General features: G+C 40.3%; 2 protein-coding genes across 5 annotated transcripts in view; one reads left to right on the forward strand and one right to left on the reverse strand.

The window, feature by feature from the left end:
- Positions 1-16,895, forward strand: part of SMYD2 (SET and MYND domain containing 2) — a 29,934-nt gene extending 13,039 nt beyond the window's left edge. For 2 of the 4 annotated variants that reach the window (XM_030446726.1, XM_030446724.1), the window contains 8 exons: positions 1,172-1,296; positions 4,761-4,828; positions 6,324-6,426; positions 8,823-8,933; positions 10,652-10,772; positions 11,533-11,707; positions 13,101-13,209; positions 15,237-15,626. In XM_030446726.1, coding sequence (XP_030302586.1) covers positions 1,172-1,296; positions 4,761-4,828; positions 6,324-6,426; positions 8,823-8,933; positions 10,652-10,772; positions 11,533-11,707; positions 13,101-13,209; positions 15,237-15,317 — 893 coding nt within the window. In that variant the 3' untranslated portion in view covers positions 15,318-15,626. Of the gene's footprint in view, positions 1-1,171; positions 1,297-4,760; positions 4,829-6,323; positions 6,427-8,822; positions 8,934-10,651; positions 10,773-11,532; positions 11,708-13,100; positions 13,210-15,236 lie in introns of all 4 variants that reach the window. The other 2 variants (XM_030446722.1, XM_030446723.1) reach the window with 2 other exon arrangements.
- Positions 16,896-17,006: 111 nt separating this feature from the next.
- PTPN14 (protein tyrosine phosphatase non-receptor type 14) overlaps positions 17,007-24,450 on the reverse strand; it is a 122,563-nt gene continuing 115,119 nt past the window's right edge. The window contains exon 19 of the mRNA XM_030446721.1: positions 17,007-24,072. Coding sequence (XP_030302581.1) covers positions 23,944-24,072 — 129 coding nt within the window. The 3' untranslated portion in view covers positions 17,007-23,943. The remainder of the gene's footprint in view (positions 24,073-24,450) is intronic.

Genomic DNA, 24,450 nt, shown 5'->3' on the forward strand with positions numbered 1-24,450 from the left:
ATTTATTAATTTGGGAGCTAAAAGGCTAAATTATTTTTGTGTTGCAGTGTCCCTGTTTTCCTCTAGGAGATGTTGTTTTGTTTCTGGTTTTGTTAGGAAGAACACTGCATTCCTTCTGCCTTATTTACTCTCCCCTTCTCAACACACTTTTTCTTTGTTCAGCCATTGCCTTACCCTTTGCAACACCCTGCACAACCTGTCAAGAAGGCACTTGGCCATCAGGTGGAAGCTCAAAATTTCTTATTTCTAATTTGTCCTTATTCTCATCAAATTGTCCCATTTCATTTTCCTCAATACTTCTGGTAGCTCTTGTCTTGTTTGCATCTGTTCTTAGAAATCATTTCCCCCTTCTTCCACTGTTTTCCAGCCTTTTCTCCTCCTCTGTGTTTTTCTCTCTGCTATTGTTTTGAGTTGGAGAGGGGAAATAACTTGATGGCTCTCTTAGAGCAGGAGTGAGCTAGTGATGGTGATACTGCCAGTGTGAGAGAGAGGATTAGGAAAAACATTCTTAATCTCAGCTCTTGAGGAGACAGAAGGGACCTACATGGGCTGGGCAGAAAAAGGTTCAGTGGTCACAGCTTTGTTTAGATCTTGTTATGGACCTGAGGGGAAGTCTCTGAACAAATACATAAGGGAATACACTTGGCTGGTGTGCCAGGACATTTCTAGTGATATTCCTGATTTCTCTTATCCTTGGATAACTGCAGCTTAAACACACCTCTCTTAATGGTCAGTTTCTATCTCATGAAGACATGAGCATTCTCAGATCATAAGATCATGTTTGACAGCTGACAATAGCTACCCACAGCTAATAGACCTTCTAGAGGGCCAGGACTGTCTGGTCCATTTGCTAGGGTTTACAAAGACAATTTAAACTCTAACCATTCTCCCAGGAAAGGGAAATTTGTGTCCAATTACCTGCTAATGTAAAGACATTAGAAAATGCTTCTAAATCCTGCATAGTCTTGTAGTTCACATGTGGTTTTGGCAGATGTAGCATTACATTTATGGAAAAACAGACACTTCTTGTGTCTGTTGGCACAAGACACTTCAGAGTAGCTGTTCCTTGAGGGGTTTCTGTTTAAGTCTAGGCCTTTCCTAACCTAAGTCTTGCTGTAGTTCACCTGGGAGTGTTCTTGTTACTGAAATGGAATGTATTCTTTGTCCACAGACCTTGACAAACTAGACAATGAAAAGAGAGAGATGATTCAGAACGACATTGCTGCTCTTCATCACTTTTACTCAAAGAACTTGGAGTACCCTGACAATGCTGCCCTTGTAGTTCTCTTTGCACAAGTAAGTTGGCTAGAACATAGCCTGCTTAGGTGGATAGTGCTATAGGACTTCAGCTTTTGTGAAAGGGGAAAACTGTTAACAGCAGTGGAAATATCTCTTTGCTTCTTAGGGGTAGCTGAGTGTGCTTGATGGAGAAGATCCATTTCCTTGGCCAGATGTGTCAGGACATGTCTTATTTCAACTGACACTCTTGTCCTCAAACTTTCTCTGAGGTGCTTCTCAAATACTAAGAAAAGGGGGAACAGCCTGTATCAGACACAGTCAAAGTTAGGCTTCTTGTATGCTAAGCATGGTGCAGCTGGAAAGCTGCTGGCTTGAGACCCTGCAGAGGCAAAACCTTCATTCAGGCTTCAAACTTGTGGAAATCCTTGCTGGTCAGGTCATCATTGTGTCTGACCTTCACAAGGAGTAAACTTCAGAGAAGTAGAAAGAGCAGTCTGAAACTTTTATCTGGTGTGTGGCTTTTAAATGCAGTCAGGTAGTTTGGTCATCTGGAGAGATGAAGGAAAGGCAGGATGTCTTGTTAGATGACTTCTGAAACGTGTCATCTCTTTTTTTTTTTTTCCTCACCTGCTTTTCATATGCATCTTAATTGAATGGTATTGTAGTGGATGGAATAATACACCAAGGGAATACTGAAAGATCTATGTTCTTTATCCTCCTGTACTTCAAAATCAACTAGTTTTAAACTGTAACGTATGAGGAAAAGTTTTAATTTTTTAAAGATGGGGCAAATGTAGGCTGTCATGATGACAGCTGTGTTGGCAATACTCTGGCTAGTAGAGCTCAGCATGTATCTACCAACAAGGAAGCATGTTTAGCATCTGCTCATCAGTCATTTTGTTTTTTCTAGTGATATGTTTCCCTTCAATGAAAGCTTTTTTTTTTTTTCTGTTTTGAAGACTTAACAGTTTATATTTGTCGGAGAGATGCTTCCAGACCATGAATACATCCAATTTCTTGTGATGTTGCGGGGTATTTTTTTTACAATGTAGCCAGAATCCCTGGAGATTACATTTTGGTTATAATGACTTTCACTTTTTGTCCTGTCCTGGACCAGCTCCATCAGATCCATCAGTCAGTAACTAACTTCTGCAAAGTGCTGACACCCAGATTAATATTTCATCCAGTCTTCTCTCTAGATGGATACTGTCACACTGAGATGTCACGTTAAGCTCATCCTTATCAGGCAGCTATTTGCCACTTTAGACATTTCAGTTTTTTGAACTAAAATCTCCAAAGGTTATCTAGATGTTCCTCAGAACAGGCCATAATCTTTTGTGGTCCTAGTTCAACACAAATCATTTTAGAAGAAGGGAAGGCATGGGATATGTTTAAACATGTTTCCTAATAAATAGCTAACCAGCAGTATAAATATGCTGCTGGTCTTTTGTTTTCAACACTTGTTTTTGTCTCATGTTGTCTACTTTGCTTCTCCATTTGGCATTCTTTCAGGGGAGTCTGGGACATGGATACCTCTGACTCTTTGCTTGCTGCTTTTTGTGAGCTTTGCCTGATGTTGTTTCTTTACTCAGCACAGCTCCTTTTGAGTGGAGCACAGATTTTTGTTCAAAGCACCCTTACCTTTCCTTGCTCCCTTCCATTAGTATCATGCTCCTCTCTTGTCCCTGCAGAACATGGCTCTTGAGACGTGTACTTTGCCTTTTATTCTCCCCTTGTCAGCTGTTCAGAGTTTCTCTTGTATCTGAAGTTCCATCATCTTATCCTTTCCTTTAAGTGCTTGCATAATTTTGTTCCTCCCTTTGCATATTCTCTTTTCCACCACTGGGAACAACCGTGAGCTCTTGTTTTCTCACTGTTGTCTCTTTATGCCCTACACCTTCCTTTTTTTAGTCATGCATTCATCTGGTGAAATCAGTGGTATCTCATTGCTTCTGATTCTTCCTCTGGTGTTGTTTCTGGTATGATGCATTCAAGAAGTGGGTTGTCTCTGGCTCAGTGGAGGAAAATTGATGGTAACTCAGAACATATTTTTAAATATTGGCCTGTGTTTCAGAACCATCAAGCTGTTCTTCATGTTTGCCTTTGTAACCTTATGTTCATACTTGCTGTAGATAGAATTTTTCCCTTCTATTGTTTTTTGTATTCAGAAGGTATGTTTTGGTTCAGGCATGCTCATACACTGACTAGTGCAGTGTCTCTGACTAGTGCTATCTCTTGAGAGACAGAGAGCCTTTGGATGCTACCTTGCTAAAAACAACAGGATAAAGATCAAATAGAGATAGCAGTGACCAAATCAGAGAAAGAAGACACTTTCCTTAATTGCAAACTCATCCTGAACAGTTCACACCTAAAGAGTGGATTTGGGAAGTATTTGTATCTTTCTAAATTCTAACTCAAGCTACTTTCCAACTTGTGGGACACATAATTCATATAATTTGTTGGTTGTGTTTGCTGTCATCCCTTGCCCTTTTAGAACAAATGATTTCGCTCTACTTGATTGACTGTTCCTGTGCCCATTGTAGCTTCAGCTGGATCTGGCCACATGACAGTAGTTGTTTTAGTGCTTTTCTGGTGTTTCTGTGAACATTTTTATGACAGCCAGGAGATGCTGGTGAATGTGGGGAGAGTTTCTCTTTATGTTGGCATGTCTGTGACTCACAGTGGAAGTGGAATAAAGTACTTGATTGAGGTGCATTTTGATCACTTAAAGTCATACAAACCACATGAAACAAAGCTGAAGCTCCTGTAAGATTCCCTTGTTTAGTGAGAATAAAAGAGGGAGAGCATTTTAAAACCTGCTTGAATCTATTGTATAAGAAAGATTTGTGAACAAGCTCTTTTGATCCTGTGTCTGTTTAAATTAGGATTACACTTCCTCTCATACTCTGTCCTTTTTCTGTCCCCTCCTATTCTGTGTCTTTATTAGATTCAGGTCTTTCTCACTGCCTTTGTTCTTTATACATGCTTTAGCCATAGCTGATATGTGCAGTCCTTGATGACAGATACCATTGTGGGAAGTCTCCACTGCATATGTTTCATCAAAACCCTGTAGTGTCCCAGCCTGGTTCATTTTGCTGCTGTTTATCCCTAGGTTGCTCCTTGTATGTGTAGTTCTGCTTTGGCCCTTCACTGGCCAAATGAATTCTCATTGCCTTGTCAGAGGCTTTGTTTTGTGCTTGCAATGGTTGTGCTTTGTCTGACACTTCTTAGCTCTCTTCTCAAGCCTCATCTCTCTTGGTTGGCATTCCAAGGAGCAGCCCTCTGGATGTGTCCTGTGCTGCGACAAGGACTGGACTGTCAATTCTTCCATGCCCTGCACATTTGGTAGGGCCTTTGTCCCTCACTTTTTGTGATGTCATGTACTCTGAGTACTGGTGAAATGGAAAGAAAATTGTAAGCAAATTGCTTCCATTGACTTTGAAGTACTTTGAATGTGACATGTGAGTGTGGAGTACTTAGCTGACCAGCATTTGAGTTTGTCTCTTTCTCTTGTTCCTTAGGTTAATTGTAATGGCTTCACAATTGAAGATGAAGAGCTCTCACATTTGGGATCAGCCATATTTCCTGAGTAGGTTGATTTTAGTATCTTTTTAAAATAAAAATAAATTATGGAAAAACAAAGGATCTTACACATTTATGGAAGAAGGTCTATATGGAAATAAATTTAATTAAAAATTTAATATTAATTTGTTTTAAATTTTCTTAATTAGCTAATAAAACACAAACAATGATTAGCAGCAGCTTTTCTTAGAAAACTGATAATTTTGGTAAAAATATACTTGTAATTTGTTTGGAAGTTTAGATTGTGAACTCTATATACAGCTTGGAAGGAAACAATTGCTTCCTTGGCTAGCGGGTTCTGGACAGGGGCATCATGGAATCAAAGTGAAATGAAAAGGATTGCAAGTAACTTACTTTATTCACAACTTGATGTTTTGGCTGAGTATAATCCTTCACCTGGTGTTATCCGAACAACATTCTTTCTTCCTTTGTTCGTTTGCAAACAGTAAATCCCTTTCATAATTTCTTTCAGCCTCCTCAGATGTTTTTAAATCCATTCTGCGATGCTTTATGTTGCTATGACAGTGGAAAAAATATGTACAAGCTCCTAAGCTTTACAAATAAACTGCAGTTGTTAAGTGGAACTGCAGTTTGTGGGCAGGGGTGCACAGTTCTCTTTAAGGCTGATGAACACTTCTTCAACTTATGTCTGTCCTTCCCAATTAATTTTGTAGCAAAGGAGGATATTTTCTGTCATTTTTCTTAGAAAGCCTCCAATTGAAGATATTACCACAATGTACTTGGTTTGACTTCCCTGTGATGCATAGGCTACTGGTAGCTTGTCTATGTCAAAGTAATCTGAAACTTAAAGATGCCCAATTCTCCTTCTTCATGCTGGACTGACATTCATATCCCTCACATACAGATTGGAAATTAAGACCTTGAAACACCCAAGATGAGAGTCATGGTGGGGAGAAGAGAGTATTAAATCAGGATATCCAACACTGTCCTTTGTTTGGAAGTGCTCAGCATGCAAGAGCCAGAGTTTTCCTACTGAACAGTTATGCCTATGAGCTAAAAAGACTGGAGGGACCATTATTGTTCTGATAGATTGGAAGAGAAAGAATTAAAATTATACATCTTCTGAAATAATCAGCAAATTGCAGTCAGTGGGAGTACTTTTATCTAACAGTCCAAGTTATCTGCTTTTATAACAGAAATCTCTTCCCTCTCTTTTCAAACATGGAGGCTGTTTTAAGTTTGCACAGAAGCTCACGAAAATTTTAACATCCATCGTATGTTGTGATGCAGCAAGTGACCTTTATTTTTCTGCATTTTCTTGTTTCCTTTAGGTTAAATGGGTTTCTCTTTGTTTCTCCTCTGAGGACAATAGTCTGTATATCATAGATGCCCAAGGCTACTTTCATATTAAGCCTTAGTATAAAATAGCCTGCAGGGAAAGACTGATGCAGCCTTTAAAGCTTACTTATGAAGTGCTTCTTAATTTTTGCTTGTTGCTTTCGGTGGAAGAGGAAAAAAGGTTTACTTTTCTACTTTTACAGTGTTGCATTGATGAACCATAGCTGTTGCCCAAATGTGATTGTAACTTACAGGGGAACGTTGGCTGAAGTAAGAGCTGTTAAAGAGATTGAGCCTGGAGAAGAGGTAAATGCACAGGCTTTGAATGCACTCTGTATGCCTGCATCCTAAAAGTAGGACCCATCCTGCTTTTCAGGCTTCCTTCCAATTAGATGTTAATTTAAGACTGGGGTGTGTGGATTCTCAGAACTGTTAAGATGTTGCTTTGGAAGAGTTGGAGTGGCTCTGGAGGGCCCAAGGTATTCTTGGAGGCAGTATCCTATTGTGTGCTTAGACAAGGGCAGGGCAGCTGCAGCAGTCGCATCATGTCTGCCAGCTTCTGTCTCAGTTACCCATCTGCAAAACAAGGCTGAATTTTGTGACATTTGGCTGGTGCTTTGAAATTCCAAGATCAAAGTAAATTATTACTGCTATAATAGTTCCTAGTATAATAGTAATGTATTGAAACTGAAGCCAGAATAAACAAGGTAAAGGGGGACAGATAAGTCCTCTAACTTCTGTTTGGACAGTGTGTCCGCAAAGCATGGGGCTCGGTCATATCACCTCAGCAGCCTTTGGCTGGGTAGTCACAGAAGAACAAGAATGTTTTTTTTAGGTGGAGTGAAGCTGAACATTGATGGATAAAATTCTGTGAAATACAAATCTCGGTTTACCTTGAAATTCCTCAGTCAAACAATGAACTTGGCAGGGAGTCTTCAGCAGCAGAGCTGTTGTTCTGCTTTTTGTGTTTTTAGAGTTGAGGAGAATGTTCAAATATCTCCAGGGGATGCTGATACTCAACATTTGTCTCTGGAGATGGTGTATGCATAGTATTTCAATGGCTCATTTTTTAGTGTCTGTTTAGTGGGCAAGGTTAATGCTGATCAGAGTGAGTTTGGATTTGATTTTGATAACTCCTACCACTTTTGAAGTGTGCAATAGCAGTTTTGAAGAAGGGGAGACAGGTTAATTTTGTGGATTATAGCTGTTCACCGTTGTGGGCAAAGCAAGTTTGGTTACTGGAGCCAAGGGTGAATGACTCAGATGAGCAACTTCTTTTCATGCCATTTACTAATGATAATTTGTCTGTGATGTTGGCAGTCACTGCAAATGCATTATCCTAATGGACAAGGACTGATCTTGGTTTTGCTGTTTTACTGTAGAACCCCAGACATCTTCAGGATTTTTGGAGAGGGCCTATTGTGAGAGGTGGAAGTGTGGAGACTTTTATTGCTTGGCATCTGCTTTTGATTGCATTGTGTCTTGGAAGCTGCACCAGTTCTCCATGGCCTCATGGCTTTTATGCATTTGCTTTTCTGACACTTAGGAATTTTTTAAGTGCAACTTCATAGTTTTGCTTGGGCTCTGTTCAGTCTGATGGCCTGTGTCTCCATCTTCAGGATTGATGTAGCCATTGCATAGCAACATGTTTAAAGATTTTGCTGTAAATGCAGTTCCTGCATTTTGCATCCTTTGGAAATAAGGAAGGGAGGAGAGCAGTGTGACAGGAAGCATGAAATCACACAGTAAGAAGAGCAACATGTACCATGGGAAATTACATGTACATTCTATTTGAAAGAAGAAACTGTAAGCATAAAGATGAAGCAAAACATTACAAATTAACAAATTAACTGTAATATATATTAACTATATAGAGATTTAACTATATATATTATACATTAACGATACAAATTATAAATTAAATATAAATGAGGATAGAGAAATACAGCTAGTCCATGGTCAGCAAAATGAGTGTGCTGTTCATGCAACATGTTTCTTGGGGGAGATCTAGTTAGAAGGGTTTCTTTTTTGAAAACCATGGAAGTAGAGAAAAACTTTAAAATAGTGTAAGTGTAGGGCCTTTAGAATGTTCAAAAGCAGATTTTCTTTGCTTTAAAATATTGCAGCTGAAGTAAGTCTGATATTCATTCTCCTAGAATTAGAGCACCGTGTCTCTCTTCTTTTCAGAAATCTAAAAGGTCTTGTCCCAAGTTTCTAAAGCTACTGGCGACTGCTATTGCTCCAATTTTTGTAGGTTTTCAGAAAGAAAAAAGTTGAGATTCCAGCCTCCATAAAACCAGGCCACTGTAATTGGTCCTAGGCTGGGTACGTGAAATCATTATTTAACTTTGGAGGAGTAGGCATATCTTTGTAGTCTGACAGGAGCCTGAGATTTATGCTGTGATATTTTCCTTATCCACACATGAATCTTGCTGCCCTGGGTTCAAGCCAGGGTAATATTTGAGGGAAATTCCATAATGAATAGAAAAGGAAACACTGTTAGATTGCATTCACAAGTGGTAGCTCCTGATACTGCTGAGAGGCTTGGAATGTGATGGAACAGGCAGGTGATGTGACTGCAGGGATCCCCAAGGTACAAGAATATGTAGTTGTTATACTACATATAGCAGAACTAGTAGTGATAAATATATATATATATAGTTACACTGCTTGCCACTGACCACCGTGTTTTTACCATCCAGGTTTTTACCAGCTATATTGACCTGTTGTATCCTACAGAAGACAGAAATGACCGGTTAAGAGACTCTTATTTCTTTAATTGTGATTGCAGGGAGTGCATTACGAGAGAAAAGGTAATAATATTGGTGTGAAATATGCTTCTGACTGTTAAGGCATCGATCCAGGTCCTTAGATATAGTATTCTATCTACTTTATTTACTCTTTGGAAAGCTGGACAACAGAGAAGGGGGGTTGTTTTGTTTTTTATTCTAGAAGACACTCTGATACTCATTCTTTCCACAGTAATTGTGACGCATCAGGAAGTTTCCTGGTAGAGCCCTATTTAGAGTTGAGCTACAAAGAGAAATTCAAACTTTCTTAGAAGTAGATAATTGTACTGTGTCTGCTCTACCTGGCCAAAAGAATTTAGCTCAGAACTAGGTTTTTTTGTAATTGCATGTTTTCTACTAGCTCACTTGGAGCATTTCTGGAGTCCTGTTCTGGGATCGAGTCCTGCTGCAGTTCTTGATTGAGACATCTCAGTTGATTCTAGATGATGTTGTTGTGACATTGCTGGATGGTTTGGAGATCTAGCAGGATCTGCAAAATAGGCTTTCTTGCAATGGTGTAATTTTGGTCCTCTAGCAGACAGGGTGGTCCTGGGTCACAGTCTCATGTGATGTGCAGGCCAATTTTATGATCATTACAAAGGACAAAGGCAGACATCCAGATGGTATTCCTTGAAATAGGGTGTCAGTTATTTTGAAGAAAAGCACATATAGGAATAAAACAAAGGTATCCAGACCCAACAGATACTGAAACAACTGTGCCTGTGCAGCCATTTGGACCTCCTTCACTGGAAGTCCTGTGAGAATTGAGCTTTGTGTAGATCATCTGTCATTCCAGCCAAGATCAGTCTGCCAGGCATAATCTAATCCTTAGGTTCCAAATTTCTCCCCCACCCCTCACCCCGTTTTCACAAAGATGTCCTTTGGAGAGCTGCTTCTGAAAATGATCAGACAACCATCCCCTTCCTATAAATGGTGTCATCTTTTGTAACTTTTTTTTTCCCCCAATAATACCCAGTATTCTTTTTAGAGGGCATTCTATTGATACTGCAGTTGTGTTTTTTTCCTCACAGTTACCTTGATAATTTTCCCACTGAGTTTAATGAAGCCAGGACTTCACCTGTGATTTCCAGCAACGTGTTACTCTTGGAATCACCTCTCACTCAGCCTCCTTCAGCTCTGCAAAGAGTCCCCTATAGCCTTGTCAGCTGGCAGATGAAGTAATAAAGGAAAAAGAAAACTAGCAACAATGTGAGCCTTAAACAGCAAAAAGTTGTCTCCAGATTGCAGATGAATCTTCATGAAGTAGTAAGTTAGTTAGTTAGTTAGTTAGATAGATAGATAGATAGATAGATAGATAGAGTAAATGGATAGAGTAAAATAATTTTCCACTGATCTATCGCTTGGTGGTAAACCTGGGATATTTGGGCTTTTCTAGCCTTAAAACCAGATTATTTTTAATTCCTAGTTCTTGGAAGCAGTGAAATTTCCAATGTAAAACTGCTTTCACCACAAATTAAAAAAGTTCTTGGATCTTTTGAAAGAAAGGGACTTCATGAAAGTAGGGAATGGCAGAAGAACTCGAAAACACAGTGGATTCTAGGATTCCCAGCCAAGGCTTAGAAAAAAAAATGCAGGTGCACTTTCTACTTATGTTTTTAAATTCTTTGAGGAGCTTAAGTTCCTATTTGTGTCTTTTTATTAGGGCAATTTTGGGTAGCAGGTGCATCTTTATTTGTAGGGCTTGGAACCTGCATTTCTAATGTCCATCGTGTTTCCTTCAGGATAAAGAGAAACTGGAAATCCGTAATCTGAATGTTCCTCCATCAGCAGCGACTGTATGGGACATGATCAAGTATGCCAAGAATGTGATTGAGGAATTCAGGCGAGCCAAACACTACAAATATATCCTTTGTCTCGCTCTTGACTCCACTGGCTTGATGTGACTTACCTGCTGAATTGCTTCAGAAGTACCTGGTGGATAAATGCTCTGACCATTAGAAGTTAAACTTGCCTCCTGTCTTCTTTGTGTCTGAGCAATTGTCCCTGGAGACAAGAGGCAGTTTAACACTGCAGGTGTTGTGGGATTATTGGACCCTGTGTTTGTTCCTTCCCGTGTGGGTTTTGGTGGCTAACAGCGCAGCATATGGCTGTCTCTACACAACGGCCCAGGGACAAGAGCCAGCACAGATGTGTGGCTGTGTTAGGGTGCTGAGAGACTGCATGTGAGGCTGCAGCTATTGCTGTTGGTCACAAACCTACCTGTTCTAACAGTGGTGTGATGCAGACAAAAATCCAAGACTAATTGGGCCAGAAGCAGACCAGGCTACCTCACGCCCTACTCAATACCCGCTGCATAGGAAGTTTCACTCCCCTTCTGATGCAATACTGGTGTGGTAGTTATTCAGGAAATTTTCTTTTTTCCTGCTTTTTAAATTTGAAAGCTATCTTTGTAGATTATCTGAGTGGGAGGGGGAATAATCTCATGGGTAGAGTGCCTCTCAGAGTAGCTCTAGAGTTCCAGTGTAGATGCTTTGAGGTGATTTGAGAGAAGAGGACTTCTTGGAACCATTCTGGTGGTTTCAGTCAATTTTTTGGCATTACCAAAAGGGTAGTTTTCTAATCATAGACCTTTTGTTTATTGGGTTCCTTGACTTCTTCATACCTCCTACTGAATTACTGGAGATCTGTGAACTTAGCCTGGACAAGATGGGTGCAGTGTTTGAAGACAGTAATGTTTACATGTTACATATGATGTACCAGGCCATGGGTGTCTGCCTCTACATGCAGGACTGGGAAGGTGCACTGAGTTATGGGCAAAAAATTATCAGACCATACAGGTAAATATAAGTCTCTATTTTTTTGAGTGCTCTAACTCAGTGGTCTGAATAACTAAGACAAGTCTGGGCAGAGATCACTTTTCTCAGTATGTATTGTATAAACATGCTACCCATGACATCAGTATTCCAAAAGGAATGTTTAAATGCTGGGAGGGATTTTGTTACTGTCAAAATGTGGCCTACAGTATAGTGCAGAAGGTGACTAAAATCCTTGCTTAGGGTTCCCAAAATAAGTTTGTACCATTTTGGATACCATGCTAGCTCTGTTTACCTTGGCAAATATTAGGCTTTTAAAATATCCTAATACTTTACTGAGGCAGAGTGTCTAAGCACATGGGTAGTCAGTATTTTGTGTAAGGTGATGGAGACAAAGACTGCTGTTGCCCTCAGCCTCCTGCCCTCTCCCAGTTCCTCTCCCAGTAGCACAGCATTTGTGGTTTCAGGAGAGCAGAGCCCTGTCCCAGGGCTGGGGCTGAGCACCAGAGGGAGCTGGAGCCAAGCTCAGCTCCTGGGCTCCGAGGCTGTGGGTGCCTTGATGTCCCTCATCTCCACTGCCCTGGAGCTGGAGGCATGCTTTAATGTGCAGGCTAAAGTCCTCTGTGGGGCAAAGCAGCACGAAGCCTCTGCAGGAAAAAATTAATACTCTTTATGAGAAAATTTTCTATATTTTTATGGTAGTGATCTCGTTCATTAGAACCCGCCAGTTACACATTGTATCTGATCCTGCCATGAATCTCCCAAGCAGAATCTTGAGATGTGGCTGTCTTGCCAGCTGGGGGGGAATGCAAGTAAAGCTCTCCCTTTGGAGCAGATGCCAACATAAAGTCACAGATCACTTGGCAGAGAGCAGCCATACAAAGAAGCAGCCAACATTTTTCCCCTGGGGGCTCAGTACTATTTATCTTCACTTGGGACTTGCCCAGCTCCTCTGGCTCTGAGCCTGGCATTCCAGGTCAGCTCTGCTGAGCTGGGCTCTGCTCACTCTGTGTCTGCAAGTACCCAATGGCTCCTGTGCCCTACACACTGCTGAGAGCCCCTTGCACTGTTGTGCAGTAGGCAGCTACTTCTGTGGGTGTAGGGTGGCTCCAAAACCTCCTAACAATGCAGTCTTTTTCTCAAGCTGGCTAGATGAAAACCAGTGGCACAAAGTCACTGCCATCTGACAGCTGTTCAGAGGCATATGGCAGTTTCAGTTCAATTCCCAGCTGACAGGCATCTCTGTCCCAGACACAATTGGCACTGGCTCTTGGCAGTTGTGGCAGAGGGGATGAGCTGTGAACAGGCAGGGGCAACGAGAGGCAGATTCTTGCCCCCTGAGAGGGGGACAGAGGCTGGGAGAACCCTATTGAAACTGCCAGGTTTTGATAAAACTGAATTTCTTTCTCTCCTGCAGTAAGCATTATCCCTCCTACTCCCTGAACGTCGCCTCCATGTGGCTGAAATTGGGGAGACTGTATATGACGCTGGACAACAGAAAGGCTGGAGTTAAAGCCCTGAAGAAGGTATTTATTTCCTGGTTTCTTCACTAATAATACCAGTTCAGACACAGGATCATATGTGCTTCTCTGTCAGTAAGCCTGACTTGGTGGGAAGTGTACCATCTTTCCAAAGATGCAGTGTAGGTCTGCTCTCTCCCATACAGAGGGTTTTACCTTTTCACAGTGGACTTCTACTACAGCAGCTGGAGCCAGCATTGTACTTAAACATTTGCTATATGTTCTTCACTGAGCTAGAGCTATACTAGTGTAAATGAAGCAGAACTCTAGTTTCTCCTGACTTGCGAGGTGAGGACAGAAATAATGCTTGGCTCCTATAAAAGGTACATAGTGTTTCACTGAAGCCTGTGATGTCTATATCCAAGTTAAACTAGGCATCCTTTTGGTGGTTATTTGTTCTGGAACTAAGTGATTTTTTAAATAGCTGAAGGGAATTGGATGCATATGGTAATGCTGAAATTGGCAAATACAACATTTGCTTTTATATTTTACTTCTCTTTTTTTTACTAGTCTGTTCCTTATTCTTTAGTTTTTTATTCTTCTACTTTTTTTATTAGTCTCTACCATGTTTCTTGACTTTCTTCCACTGTTGCTGATGGACAGAAGTTTATTTTAGTTTCTTAAGCAGCAGTGACTACTGTAGCCTAGAATGACTTGGTTGGGAATGTCACAATTTTTTTTTTATTAATCCATTTTAGATGCTAGCAAGTTTTCAGCCAGCAATAACAGAGCCATCCAGCCACAATGGAAGATACTAAAAGAATATATGCTCTAAATTTTAACTGTTACCTAGTTTAAAATAAGCATAGGTTTTCCTTCACTGTGGTGTTAAAGCATTGGCTAAAACTGGGATTTGTGCTAGTAGGAACATGGGAGAGGGGTTGGGAACTGTAGGTACATTTGTTGGCATGGTTAGCTTCCTAACACAAACATTTTCTAATGACTCATTTCCAAAAGCTGCCTGCAGGAACTGCCCAAAGTTATCCCAGCCCCTGATGTGTGAGATTTAGTGGAAAAACAAAGCCATTGTTCTCTGTCAGTTTGCAAGCTGCTCATCCAGAAGGCCCTCCTTTCTTCTTTTAGGTAGGACAGGGAACAGAGTAGTTTCTTACTGCTGCTGAGGTGGAACCAAAGGCTGTTGTTGTACTGACTTAACAAATACAAGAGCATAATTCCATAAAAGTCTCCCAAGGAGAAAATGACTAAATGCTCTGGTGGCTAGGATGCTGCAATTCCTTGCTTTATCTTAGTACTGTGGTCTTTAAATATTCTCGCAGGCTTTCTCAACCTGCTTCTTTCACTTCTGTCTACTGCTGCCTCTGACTACAGTTATTTGGAGCCACCCCTTTCCTTTTCTCAAGTGGAAATCTTGCCCCTACAGCCACTCTGCAGTGGAGTGTGGAGAGTGGCAGGAAACAGCAAGTCAGTGGGTTTGGCAGCCTGAAACATTCACTCTTAGGACCAGAGCTGGCTGTAGGTGAAATGGCAGGAAGTCTGGCACAGCAGAGAGCCTGTCCAGATCTGACAAGATCTTGCCTTTGCCTCAGTGGCTACCTAAGCAATTGTTTCCTTCAAAAAGCAGTAGTAGCCTTTGGAACTGGTGGAGGGTTTACAGAATCGAGTCTGAAATGCCTGAAGGTAACTTCTGCAATAGCCATGTTCGTCAGTCTGACAGCTGAAGGATAAATTGGTAGGAGCAGAGCTCCGTCTGACACTGGTTAAGTCCTTTGCCAGAATATTACCCACCCCACGTGCAGTTTTCTGTCCTGGAGCTGGTTGCATTTAAAGTAGTTTTGTCAGGAATATAATTTTGAAAGGTGCTTTGGGATCCTTTAAGATGAAAGATGTATTATCTGAATATAAAACCTTTATTACTTAGTTTTGAATTTCATTTTATTTCCTACTGGGTTTATGACTACAAGGGGACAAAAAGTTGCTCGAGGTGTCAGACTGTTTTAAACCTCTAAAGAGAATATTTATAGCCTGGTGATATATATGAATCAATTGTGTGAATAGTTTTTTTCTTTTCACAGGCAATTGCTATCATGGAAGTAGCACACGGGAAAGATCATCCATACATTTCAGAGATCAAAAAGGAATTAGAGGACCACTGAGCCTTTGAACCTATGCAATGCTTCAAACCTTTATTTTAAAAGCCTTGTTATGGAAACCTTCAGGAGCACTTTGAAAAGCGGTGGAGTATGAACACAGTTCTGTCCTATAATTGGAATGACAAACACACTTAGGCCCTGCAAAATGTTCCTAGCTTCCACACATCTACAATTGGGTTTTTTTTTTTCTTTAAGATAGCATAGTTTCTCAAATGTTAGGCCTTTTGACAGCTCACATGCAAAATAGCTATCTTATTTTCATGGGTTTTAATGTGTTTCTTTTTTGTGTTAAGTAAATAAAGTGGTCTTGCCCCCCTCTTGATTTCTCTTATACACTTAAATAGGTGCAACAGTTTTCTGATGTCTGCTTTTGCTTAAGTCATTTCATTTATCTGGCACATTAAATAGCAAAAGGTATACTCCTATACAGTTCCTCTTTTCATAAATAATTTGGGGTTTGTTTGTGGTGGCTTAGCTGAGAGAAAGGGGAAATGAGGGTGATGAATTCTGTGCATTGTGCAGGAAAGGCACCACCCTTCCCTCAGCCCAGTAGTCTGCAGGGCCATCACTGCTCCTGGCAGCTGGGGATTCACCACTGTAAGGACCTAGAGCACAGCAGGTCTTGGACAGGGAATGCTGGCACCTACCTGGGAGCTTGCACAAGACACTATAACCATGCAACTTCTGGGTTTTTAATTTCTTTTACAAGTTAAAGGAAAGTTATTGCAGAAGAGGGCTCATTTTCTTACAGCCATACTTTTGGCTCCAGTGGATTAAAACTATTCTATTAATATGTTAACCAATTAATTTTAATAGAGGAACAAGAATATTTTCTGAGGAAAAAAATCCAAGACTTCACTTTCTCTTCCCATATATAAGACCAGAGGGGTTTTGTGTCTTTTCCTCTTGGAGCAATAGCAGATAGCTTTTAAAGGTGGGGAAAGGAAAGAAGGGAGACTGTGGCTATGTATTTCCAGCACACCAAAGTTGAAATATGTAGCACAGTAAAACTACATGACCATTCCTTATTGCTTTCACAGCTCATAAAGTATGATGACAGAGAACACATCATCATTAAGAATCTCCTATTTTCTTTCTTGTCAGTGCTGCCCTGAAAAAAAACCAAACCTGCTGGATAACAAGGGTTTGTCAGCTCATTTTGATGAAAGCTTTCATTGCTCTCTAACCAGCCATTGTTGCTGGAATAAATAAAGCTGCACCTGATCTTTCTGGAAAGCCTAAGCCACTCAATTACAGCCATGCCTAGGAAGAGGGCACCAGGTGATTGTTTTTATCCTAACTCTATCTTGTCAAGCAAACTCTTGCTTAGGGAAATAGCACCTTTGTTTTAGAACATCTGTCCAAAGCCCACTGTTCAACACTAAAGAATCAGATTATCATAGCATGAGCACTACTGGTAGGAGCCTTGCTCCCATGAAACTTGGATTACAGTTTACAGAACACTCAAAGCTCACAGTGGCCCTAGCTGTGCCCTCCTTTAATGGAGGAAACTGACACAAGCGCTGTAGTTGCAAATAAAAAACATTACCCTGGTACAGGAAAGAACACGAGCATAGTTTTCCTTGGAAAAAAAAAAAAAAAAAGGTTTATTGTATACTGTGAATATGAAGGACAATCTTACCAAAAAAACCTTAGTGACTGAAGACATTCTCATATTTGCAAAAGCACATAAGAAACTATTTACACAAAGGTAGTGAAAAGGGTAAAAAATTATTGCAGTCAATTAATGCTGAATAGAACTTTATAAAAATAGAGAAAGAAGAGAAACAGTGCAAAAATACTGTCACAAAAGTAATCAGTTCTATACACAAGATAAAACTGATAAGCATAAGCTTATGAACTGATATGAATAATACATTAGACTATAAAATAGCATGCATAGTGTTTGGTTTGGTTTTGGGGTTTTTTTGTTTTTTTGTTGTTGTTTTTGTTCTTTTTTTCAAAGCTTTCAATAGCATAGAATAGTTCTGCCATTCAGCCCAAACAGAAGGGAGTGGGGGCCAGGAAGGGCATATAGCTGATGTCTTACTTTCTACAAAATGTGTACATACAATGTGGCTGTGAGATTCCCATCATTTTTTTATGCTAAACTGTCATGTACAGAATTACAGAACAAATAAAACAGGAAGCATCAAAATACTGAAGTAAAACACAACAGTAAAATCCAGTGATGTAAAACTTACTTAAACATGTTATTTCATTTAACACATGGCCCACACTATTATATATGGGATCATTAGTCATCTGCATGTGTAAACTTTTTTCCTTTGTAAAATAGTCAAAGAAAGGTAACTTTACTAATGAGGAAAACTTTGCTCCATCTGGAAAACATCTCAACAGGATAAACATCCTATTAGCAATGTTTCTGGCACTAAAGATTTGGTGTTTTTTTTAAAGACTGAGTAGCAGCAAGAAAACACTTTTACTTAACATACACAAAAAGGAACTTCTTGTAGATGTAATGTATAATTAAGTTGTGAAACTATTCACCACCACCAGACATTGTGAAAGCAAGAGGAATAAATGGGGTCTAAAGAAAAGGTAACTTGATGCATGGAAGATGTATCCATCAGCAGCTCCTGAACACAGCGAGTAGGATATAACTTGCCTCAAGAATCCCTTATAGGACTGGCTGCCAGCTGTGCTAGAGTGGCTGAGCACCTACTCAAGACATTCATATTTCTTCTTTAAGTGTCAACTACCAGCTACTGTCTGAGACAGGGTGTGATCTCCAGCCTGCTGTGGAAGTAGTTTGTGGGAAACCTTCCTCTTTTATTTCTGCCTGCCTCCTCAGGAAACACTCTCCCTGAAACAGCTGGAGCTGAGGATCTGAAACAGTGAGTCCTTGCCTAGGTGATTTGGAAGAGTAAAACTGTTAAGTACTGAGTTCATTTACAAGATCAGCTGCAGTATTAGGCTTTTGTTATCAGTGCTAGGATTCTTCAGTAAAAGCTACTATTTTACCCCTGACTCCAGTGCCCCCTCCAAAGGCAAAGTCCTGCTGTTGTAGCACATGGGAACTCTCAGTGAGGGTGCACACAAAACACAGGCAACAAAATGTCAAAGAAGGACCAGATGAAAAAATGGCTTGGAGGAACCAAGGGAATTTAGTCTTGATACTCTAAAAACTGACAATGTGTATTTACTTTAAATATTTATATAAACACTGCTGGTTTTGATTTGTGCACTAAATGTTTTATTTCACAATCTATCAGGAATTTATCTATGGTTAAGATCTCCATCTTCTGTTGTTTGCCCAACAGCTTAGGCAACCAGCTGTTCCCTCCTCAAATCCCAGTCCCTGCAAGCCAAGGCTGCACGCAGCTGCATATATAACCTTCTCTGAAAATTCAGCTGGCATAGGCAGTCCCATAGCACCAGGTTCAAGAAAACCTCTCCAGAAGGCTAAGAATCAGCTGGGGGCAATTCCCTTTGGGGTCCTGAACTCACAACCTTTCTCTTGTTGGCACAAAACCCATCTCCAAACTCAATACACCTTGGGTGATCCATCAGCAGATTTATATCCCTTTTTGTAGAGAGGTGGCCAAATTCTGTTTTCATGCAGTGCATCCCTTTCAAGGACAGTTCTGATATTGCCCCTTCAATTTCATCCTTTATTTCATGCAGCACATGCCACCCTAGCCCTCTGGATGGAAAACCTTCTTTTCCACAAAGAAAAGCAGCAAAATTTAACTCTGACCTCTCTCAGTAAAGCACCAGAGCTGCTACAGCAGATGCTGCCCCTACTGATGCTTTCCCTTTCTGAGCACACAGTTCACAAACTGTTAGTGAGACTGACAAGAGCTAATTCAGTTGTCATCTGCTCCCAGGAGACCTGGGGAAACCCAGGTGTTGAGAATGCAGCATGGGCAGTAGCTGCTGAATTTTCCTCATAGATCTCTGCTATAGCCAGGTATGAGATTGCCCATCAATGTTTATTTCAGTCACTTGTGGGCCAAAAACCATAGCAGATTGTATCAAAAAAATAATGTGCTGGCTTAAAATAACCGTCTCTACTGAAGCACTGAGACTTGCCTCATCCTTTTCCAACCTATGTTTTGCCATTTACATTTCTGTTGGTTTAGAGGCAAGTAATATTTTAGAAAACTCTTGAAATCATGCAAGTATTTAATAATATTGTAGCTGAGGCAGCTGATTTCTACAACTACCTGAAACGAGGTTGTAGTGAGGTGGGGGTTGGTCTGTTCTCTCCAGCTATAAGCAACAGGATAAGAGGAAATGGTGTCAAATTGCACCAGGGTAGATTTAGATTAGCTATTAGAAGTAATATAAAAGATTATTAAACACTGGAACAGGCTGCCCAGGGAGCAGCAGGTTGGTTAAACCAACCTCCCTGGAGGTTTTTAAAAGATGTGTAGATGTGGTACTTAGGAACATAGTTTAGCCCTAACTAAACTATGGTTTAAACTATGGTTTAGTTAGGTTAATTGTTCGACTTGATGATCTTAAAGGTCTTTTCCAACTAGAATGATTCTATGATTTGAATAAGTAGAACAGAAATGTCCTTCGATACACTTTTTATAGAGGGGGTCATTAGTTGAGTAAGTTCTCAGAGATGTCTCCTGCCAGCTGAAGCTAGTTTAGGGAAAAGGTATTTCCAGTAAGGCTGAACATTTAAGGTCCCTAAATACCTATACAGGAGAAAGTTTGTGGGAACAAGCTTCATATTTCATCACGTAACAAAGGACAAAGTGTGCCAAAATAGGCCCAGGAAGGAGCTAGCACAAGTGGGACCTGAGGATGTTCACCATGCTCCAGTGCAGTCTCTGGCTGATGGAAAGAAAACAGGATGTCCACAGCACTGACATAACTGAGAACTCAGCTGTCTGCTATCCCTGATTGGTATGAGGCAGAAAATGCTCAGACTGTAACTTTAACCAAAAAATTGATGCCAGCATCCTCGATACTATCATTAAGGGTTTAAAGAAAAAAAAAAAAAAGCTAAGTGAGAAAATGAAATACAGACTAAGAGTGCACAAAAAGGAATATATACACAATGGATTCAGACTTACTCGTGTACTCCAATTTTTTTGACAGTCAGGGAGCATAGGCTAAATGTGCCAACCTGGGCACCGTGGGAGAAGACTGCTTGTGTCAGACTTTTTAAGGTGCAGGTCTATTCACTGACCATTTACGCACCTTTGTGAGATTTTTAATCCAGACTTTACTCCAAATGAATGATGAAACTGGTGTCTTTGAACCAACCCACTGTCATGCTTTCATGTTAAAAAAACCACAACACAACAGACACCAACCCAAAACTGTCCTCCTTTCCTATTGAGGAACTCTGCTGTTAAAGCCTGGGGGACACAAACTAAACAGTATTGTTGCTTTAAGTCTCATGCATTCATTCCTGCTATGACTAATGAAATTGGATGCAAAATGCATTTTCCTGTCACTCCCTAAAGGTTAGGAAATACTGCCCAAGAAATTTAGGCCTGATGAAACGACAACAGGTTCAAAGTCAGAAGGTTCAGTTTTTCCCCTACAAGACTGTATCACATTTCAGTCATAAAACATCAGCATGCTGAGGTTTGATTATGAGCTGAGGTGGAAAGAAACCTCTGAAGACATGCACACCCCAATTCGCTTATGATATTAACAGATCTTGTCAAGATAAAATCTAGCAGGAAAAAAATACATTGAAGTCAGATGAAAGGAAAAGCTTAAAATTACCATTCTTTGACAATGAAAGGGAAAAAGTGAGTCACATTGGTCTCTATCTACTGTACCAGCCGTGTTAGGAGTTAATTGGAAATTACTGTTTACTGTGTGGTCACTTATTTGGCCCATTAATAGGCACTGACTAAATTTGGGAAAGCTTTTTGGTGCCATGTTGTAATTAATATTTTTCTAAAACTCCTATAATGCATCTTTGCATTTAAAAAAAATAAAAAATGTTTCCTTTCAAACAAAGCTCTTTACATTCTCTTATGCAGTAGCTTTTCTGTGGTCATTGTAGAAATAGAAGTAGACATTTCAGCCAAGAAAAGCTGAATAATAAGACACAGGAACAGATACTTTTCCTCCTAATTTTCTACTTTTCATCCAAGTGGAGCAATGGGATTTGACAGCTCTGAGTTCAAACTTAATTCATAATTAGGAAATTATTCAAAAAGCTATAACGAGATAACTAATTTAATACACTTTGCTTCAAGGTTTATTCCTTGGCTTGTTTCCCAGATATAAAGCATCTCTGGGCAATTACCATGCAGATGCTGCTGAAAAGACTTTAAATGGCTGCTGCTAATTTAACAAGAGGTATGTTGGCATTGGCAGAAAAAATTAGAAGAAAACTCAAATTGACTGAAAGCTCAACTGATCCCTAAAAGGAACATGGGCAAGATACTACAGCTAAGTAACTCCTCACCATTTGTTGGTAGATAAAAGTCTTCACCAGAATCCTTGTCACCTCCTTAGACCTGTATTCCAGAGAAACAAATCAATACAGCACAGTTTTAAATGCAATTCAAGAAATACTCTTTTACAGACCCTTAGCTTAAGTTCTCACTGATTTTAGGCACCGGTCAGTGCCTGAGTCCCTTTAGTTGACACTATTTGTAGGCTTAGACCTTTGTATGCTGACCAAGGGTTTGGAGGTGGGGGTGCAGTGCAGAAGCAAAGATCAAATATATCTGGGAAAGGGAAACCAAGAAATATAATTTCATCATGACAGAGTAACTGCATCACATCGTGTGCCATGAGAGGCTGTGAAATCTCCACCTTTGAAGATTTCTGAAGCTGGATATGACCCTGGGCGAGCCTGGGGTGAGCAAGGCTGGGACCAGGGACCTCCATGGCTCCTCTCCAGCCTGGTCAATTCCCAAGTGATCCAACTGGAATGTCAAGTCAAAGCAGGGCTGGACTGCCTGTGGGAGGCTGGCAGTATGCAGAGATGGGAAACTGGAGTCAGTGTTAGACCAGGAGCAACCCCAATGCAGGAACTTTCCATCTCCTACACCAGAAATAACAGTGTGGGAGGTGCACCACAACTTTTTTAATTGCTTTTTTGAAGTGCAGTTACTGTCACTTCAAAAAGTAAACACTACCATGCACACACTGCAGTGTACTACATAATGTGACTTACTCCAGTAAAATAAGCAGTTTGTAGATAGGAATATAGATACTGAGCTGTGCAGCAGAACAACTACCCAATGCCAAGGGCCAGAGGATAAAGAAGAGAGAGGAGGAGAGGTCTAGCTGCTGAGATACTTACAGGACACGTGGACTTTTTTTTTTTTCACTTTGTCATAGGTTTTGTTGTTGGCCCAGGGCAAGACAGTTAAGAATCTGTGCCCAAGTTGTGCAGTGAAGGAGTTTTGGTTCTCTTTTCTGTTCAGATTGTAAACTTCAGAGAAGGACTCTCTCTCCTTTATGTATTTATACATCCTCCTCCCAGTCCTAACTGGAATCCCTGAACGTTACCAGGATAAAATAGCAATAATAAATAGGAGGGGGAATCCAAAGTGACAGAGAGGAGATCTGTGTAATTTACTACAAAAACCACCCTAACAAAGTGAGATTTGCTAATACTGAAGACAGATCAAGACAGTGATGGATCAAGGCAGACTCTGTATGCGAGTTCTCCAGATGGTGAAGAGCCTTAATTCAGAGGAAAGACCCCATTGATCATTTTGACAAAGTTCAAATAACTAGAAATTAAAAATTACTACAGTGCTGAAGACATGAGAAGAAGATAAGGAAATGGGAGATGCCTAAATTAACTTAAATCAAGAACATTCTTACTATGCTGTAAGTTGGTTTTTTTCCATCTGCATTAAGTTGAAATTCCTCTGCTGTTCAACCCACAGCCCATGACAGGTGTTGGAAAGGATCATTCACTGACTTCAGTCTGCTCTGGTTCACTGCACTTCACCCTGCACTGCTTCAGCTCTTAGGAATCCCTTCAAGGACTGCAGACAGCAGCAAAGGACTCGTTTAAAAAGATCCAATATCACTCTTTTTCAAGAACTAATATAAAATTGTAAGTCCTGTGGAATTCAAACAGTTTAACACCCAGAAACTGTGCTCACAATTGGTTGTGATTGAGCCCTCTCTAATATGCTCTGTTGCATGTGTGCAGAGGCTCAGGTTTCCCTACCTCAGGACTGTGTACCCTCACTTCCACTCATGCACAGCTGTAGCTGACATCCAGCAGGTCTTATTTTTACCATGATAGCCACATATTTGGGTCCAAAATGATTTTACTTGAGGAAAATCCCACTGCCAAGTAACTGCTCATTTCAGAAGCTATGTGGCAAAATAAAAACCAGTAACTACCTTTGCTAAGGATTGTTTTCCTTATGGACATGTTACAATGCAGACCAGTCATGTCAAATGTGGTTCAATTTGAAGGTCACTATAAGTTTTAACAAGTTATTAAAGTAATTCACAAGTTATTCCAAGAAAAATAAATTATATCTTGTACAAAATAATCCATGGGAGACTCTAGAAAGGAACAATTATTCCTTACTTTCAAGACAACTTCAAGAAGTGCAAAATATGCACACTGTGTTGTCAAGGCAGTTCCCCTTGTTCATCTGCAAGGTTCAGTCAGATCCACAAAGGTCTGAGATGTTTGAAAAGATTAAATAAGTCTGGAGTTTTGCAGGAACTGGATGAGTACTTGATAGACAAACGTGTACTGGGCTATGGTTTGTATCATAAACATTCGCTGCTCCCGCAGGTGTCTCAGCATCACAGGAACGTCCACTTTCTGTAAAGCAAAGAAAAACAACAACAAAAAGAGGCATAAAGATGTAGGTTCATTAATCAATCATTCTCTCAAATATCAGTTATCTGACACAGGGAACTGTAGTGTAGTTATATAATGTAATGCAACTGTACTAGCTTAAATACTACCATTTTAGTTCACTAGCTTTCATTTCAGGGAGTGCTACAGTAGCATAGACAGGTTACTGTGCATCCAATGCTTTCCCTCTAAAGCTTACAAGAATTTCTAGACTGATGTAAATGGGCAGATGACCAAAGACTTGTCTCTCAGTTGTGTACCACTGTTAACCCCTCAGTGGGTATTCAACTGAGCACATAAAAGAGAGGGCTGCTTCTCTTTGGAGGTTTTTCTGCTTCAACT

This window comes from Calypte anna, chromosome 3 (genome assembly GCF_003957555.1).
Source record: "Calypte anna isolate BGI_N300 chromosome 3, bCalAnn1_v1.p, whole genome shotgun sequence".
Classification (NCBI taxonomy): Eukaryota; Metazoa; Chordata; class Aves; order Apodiformes; family Trochilidae; genus Calypte; species Calypte anna.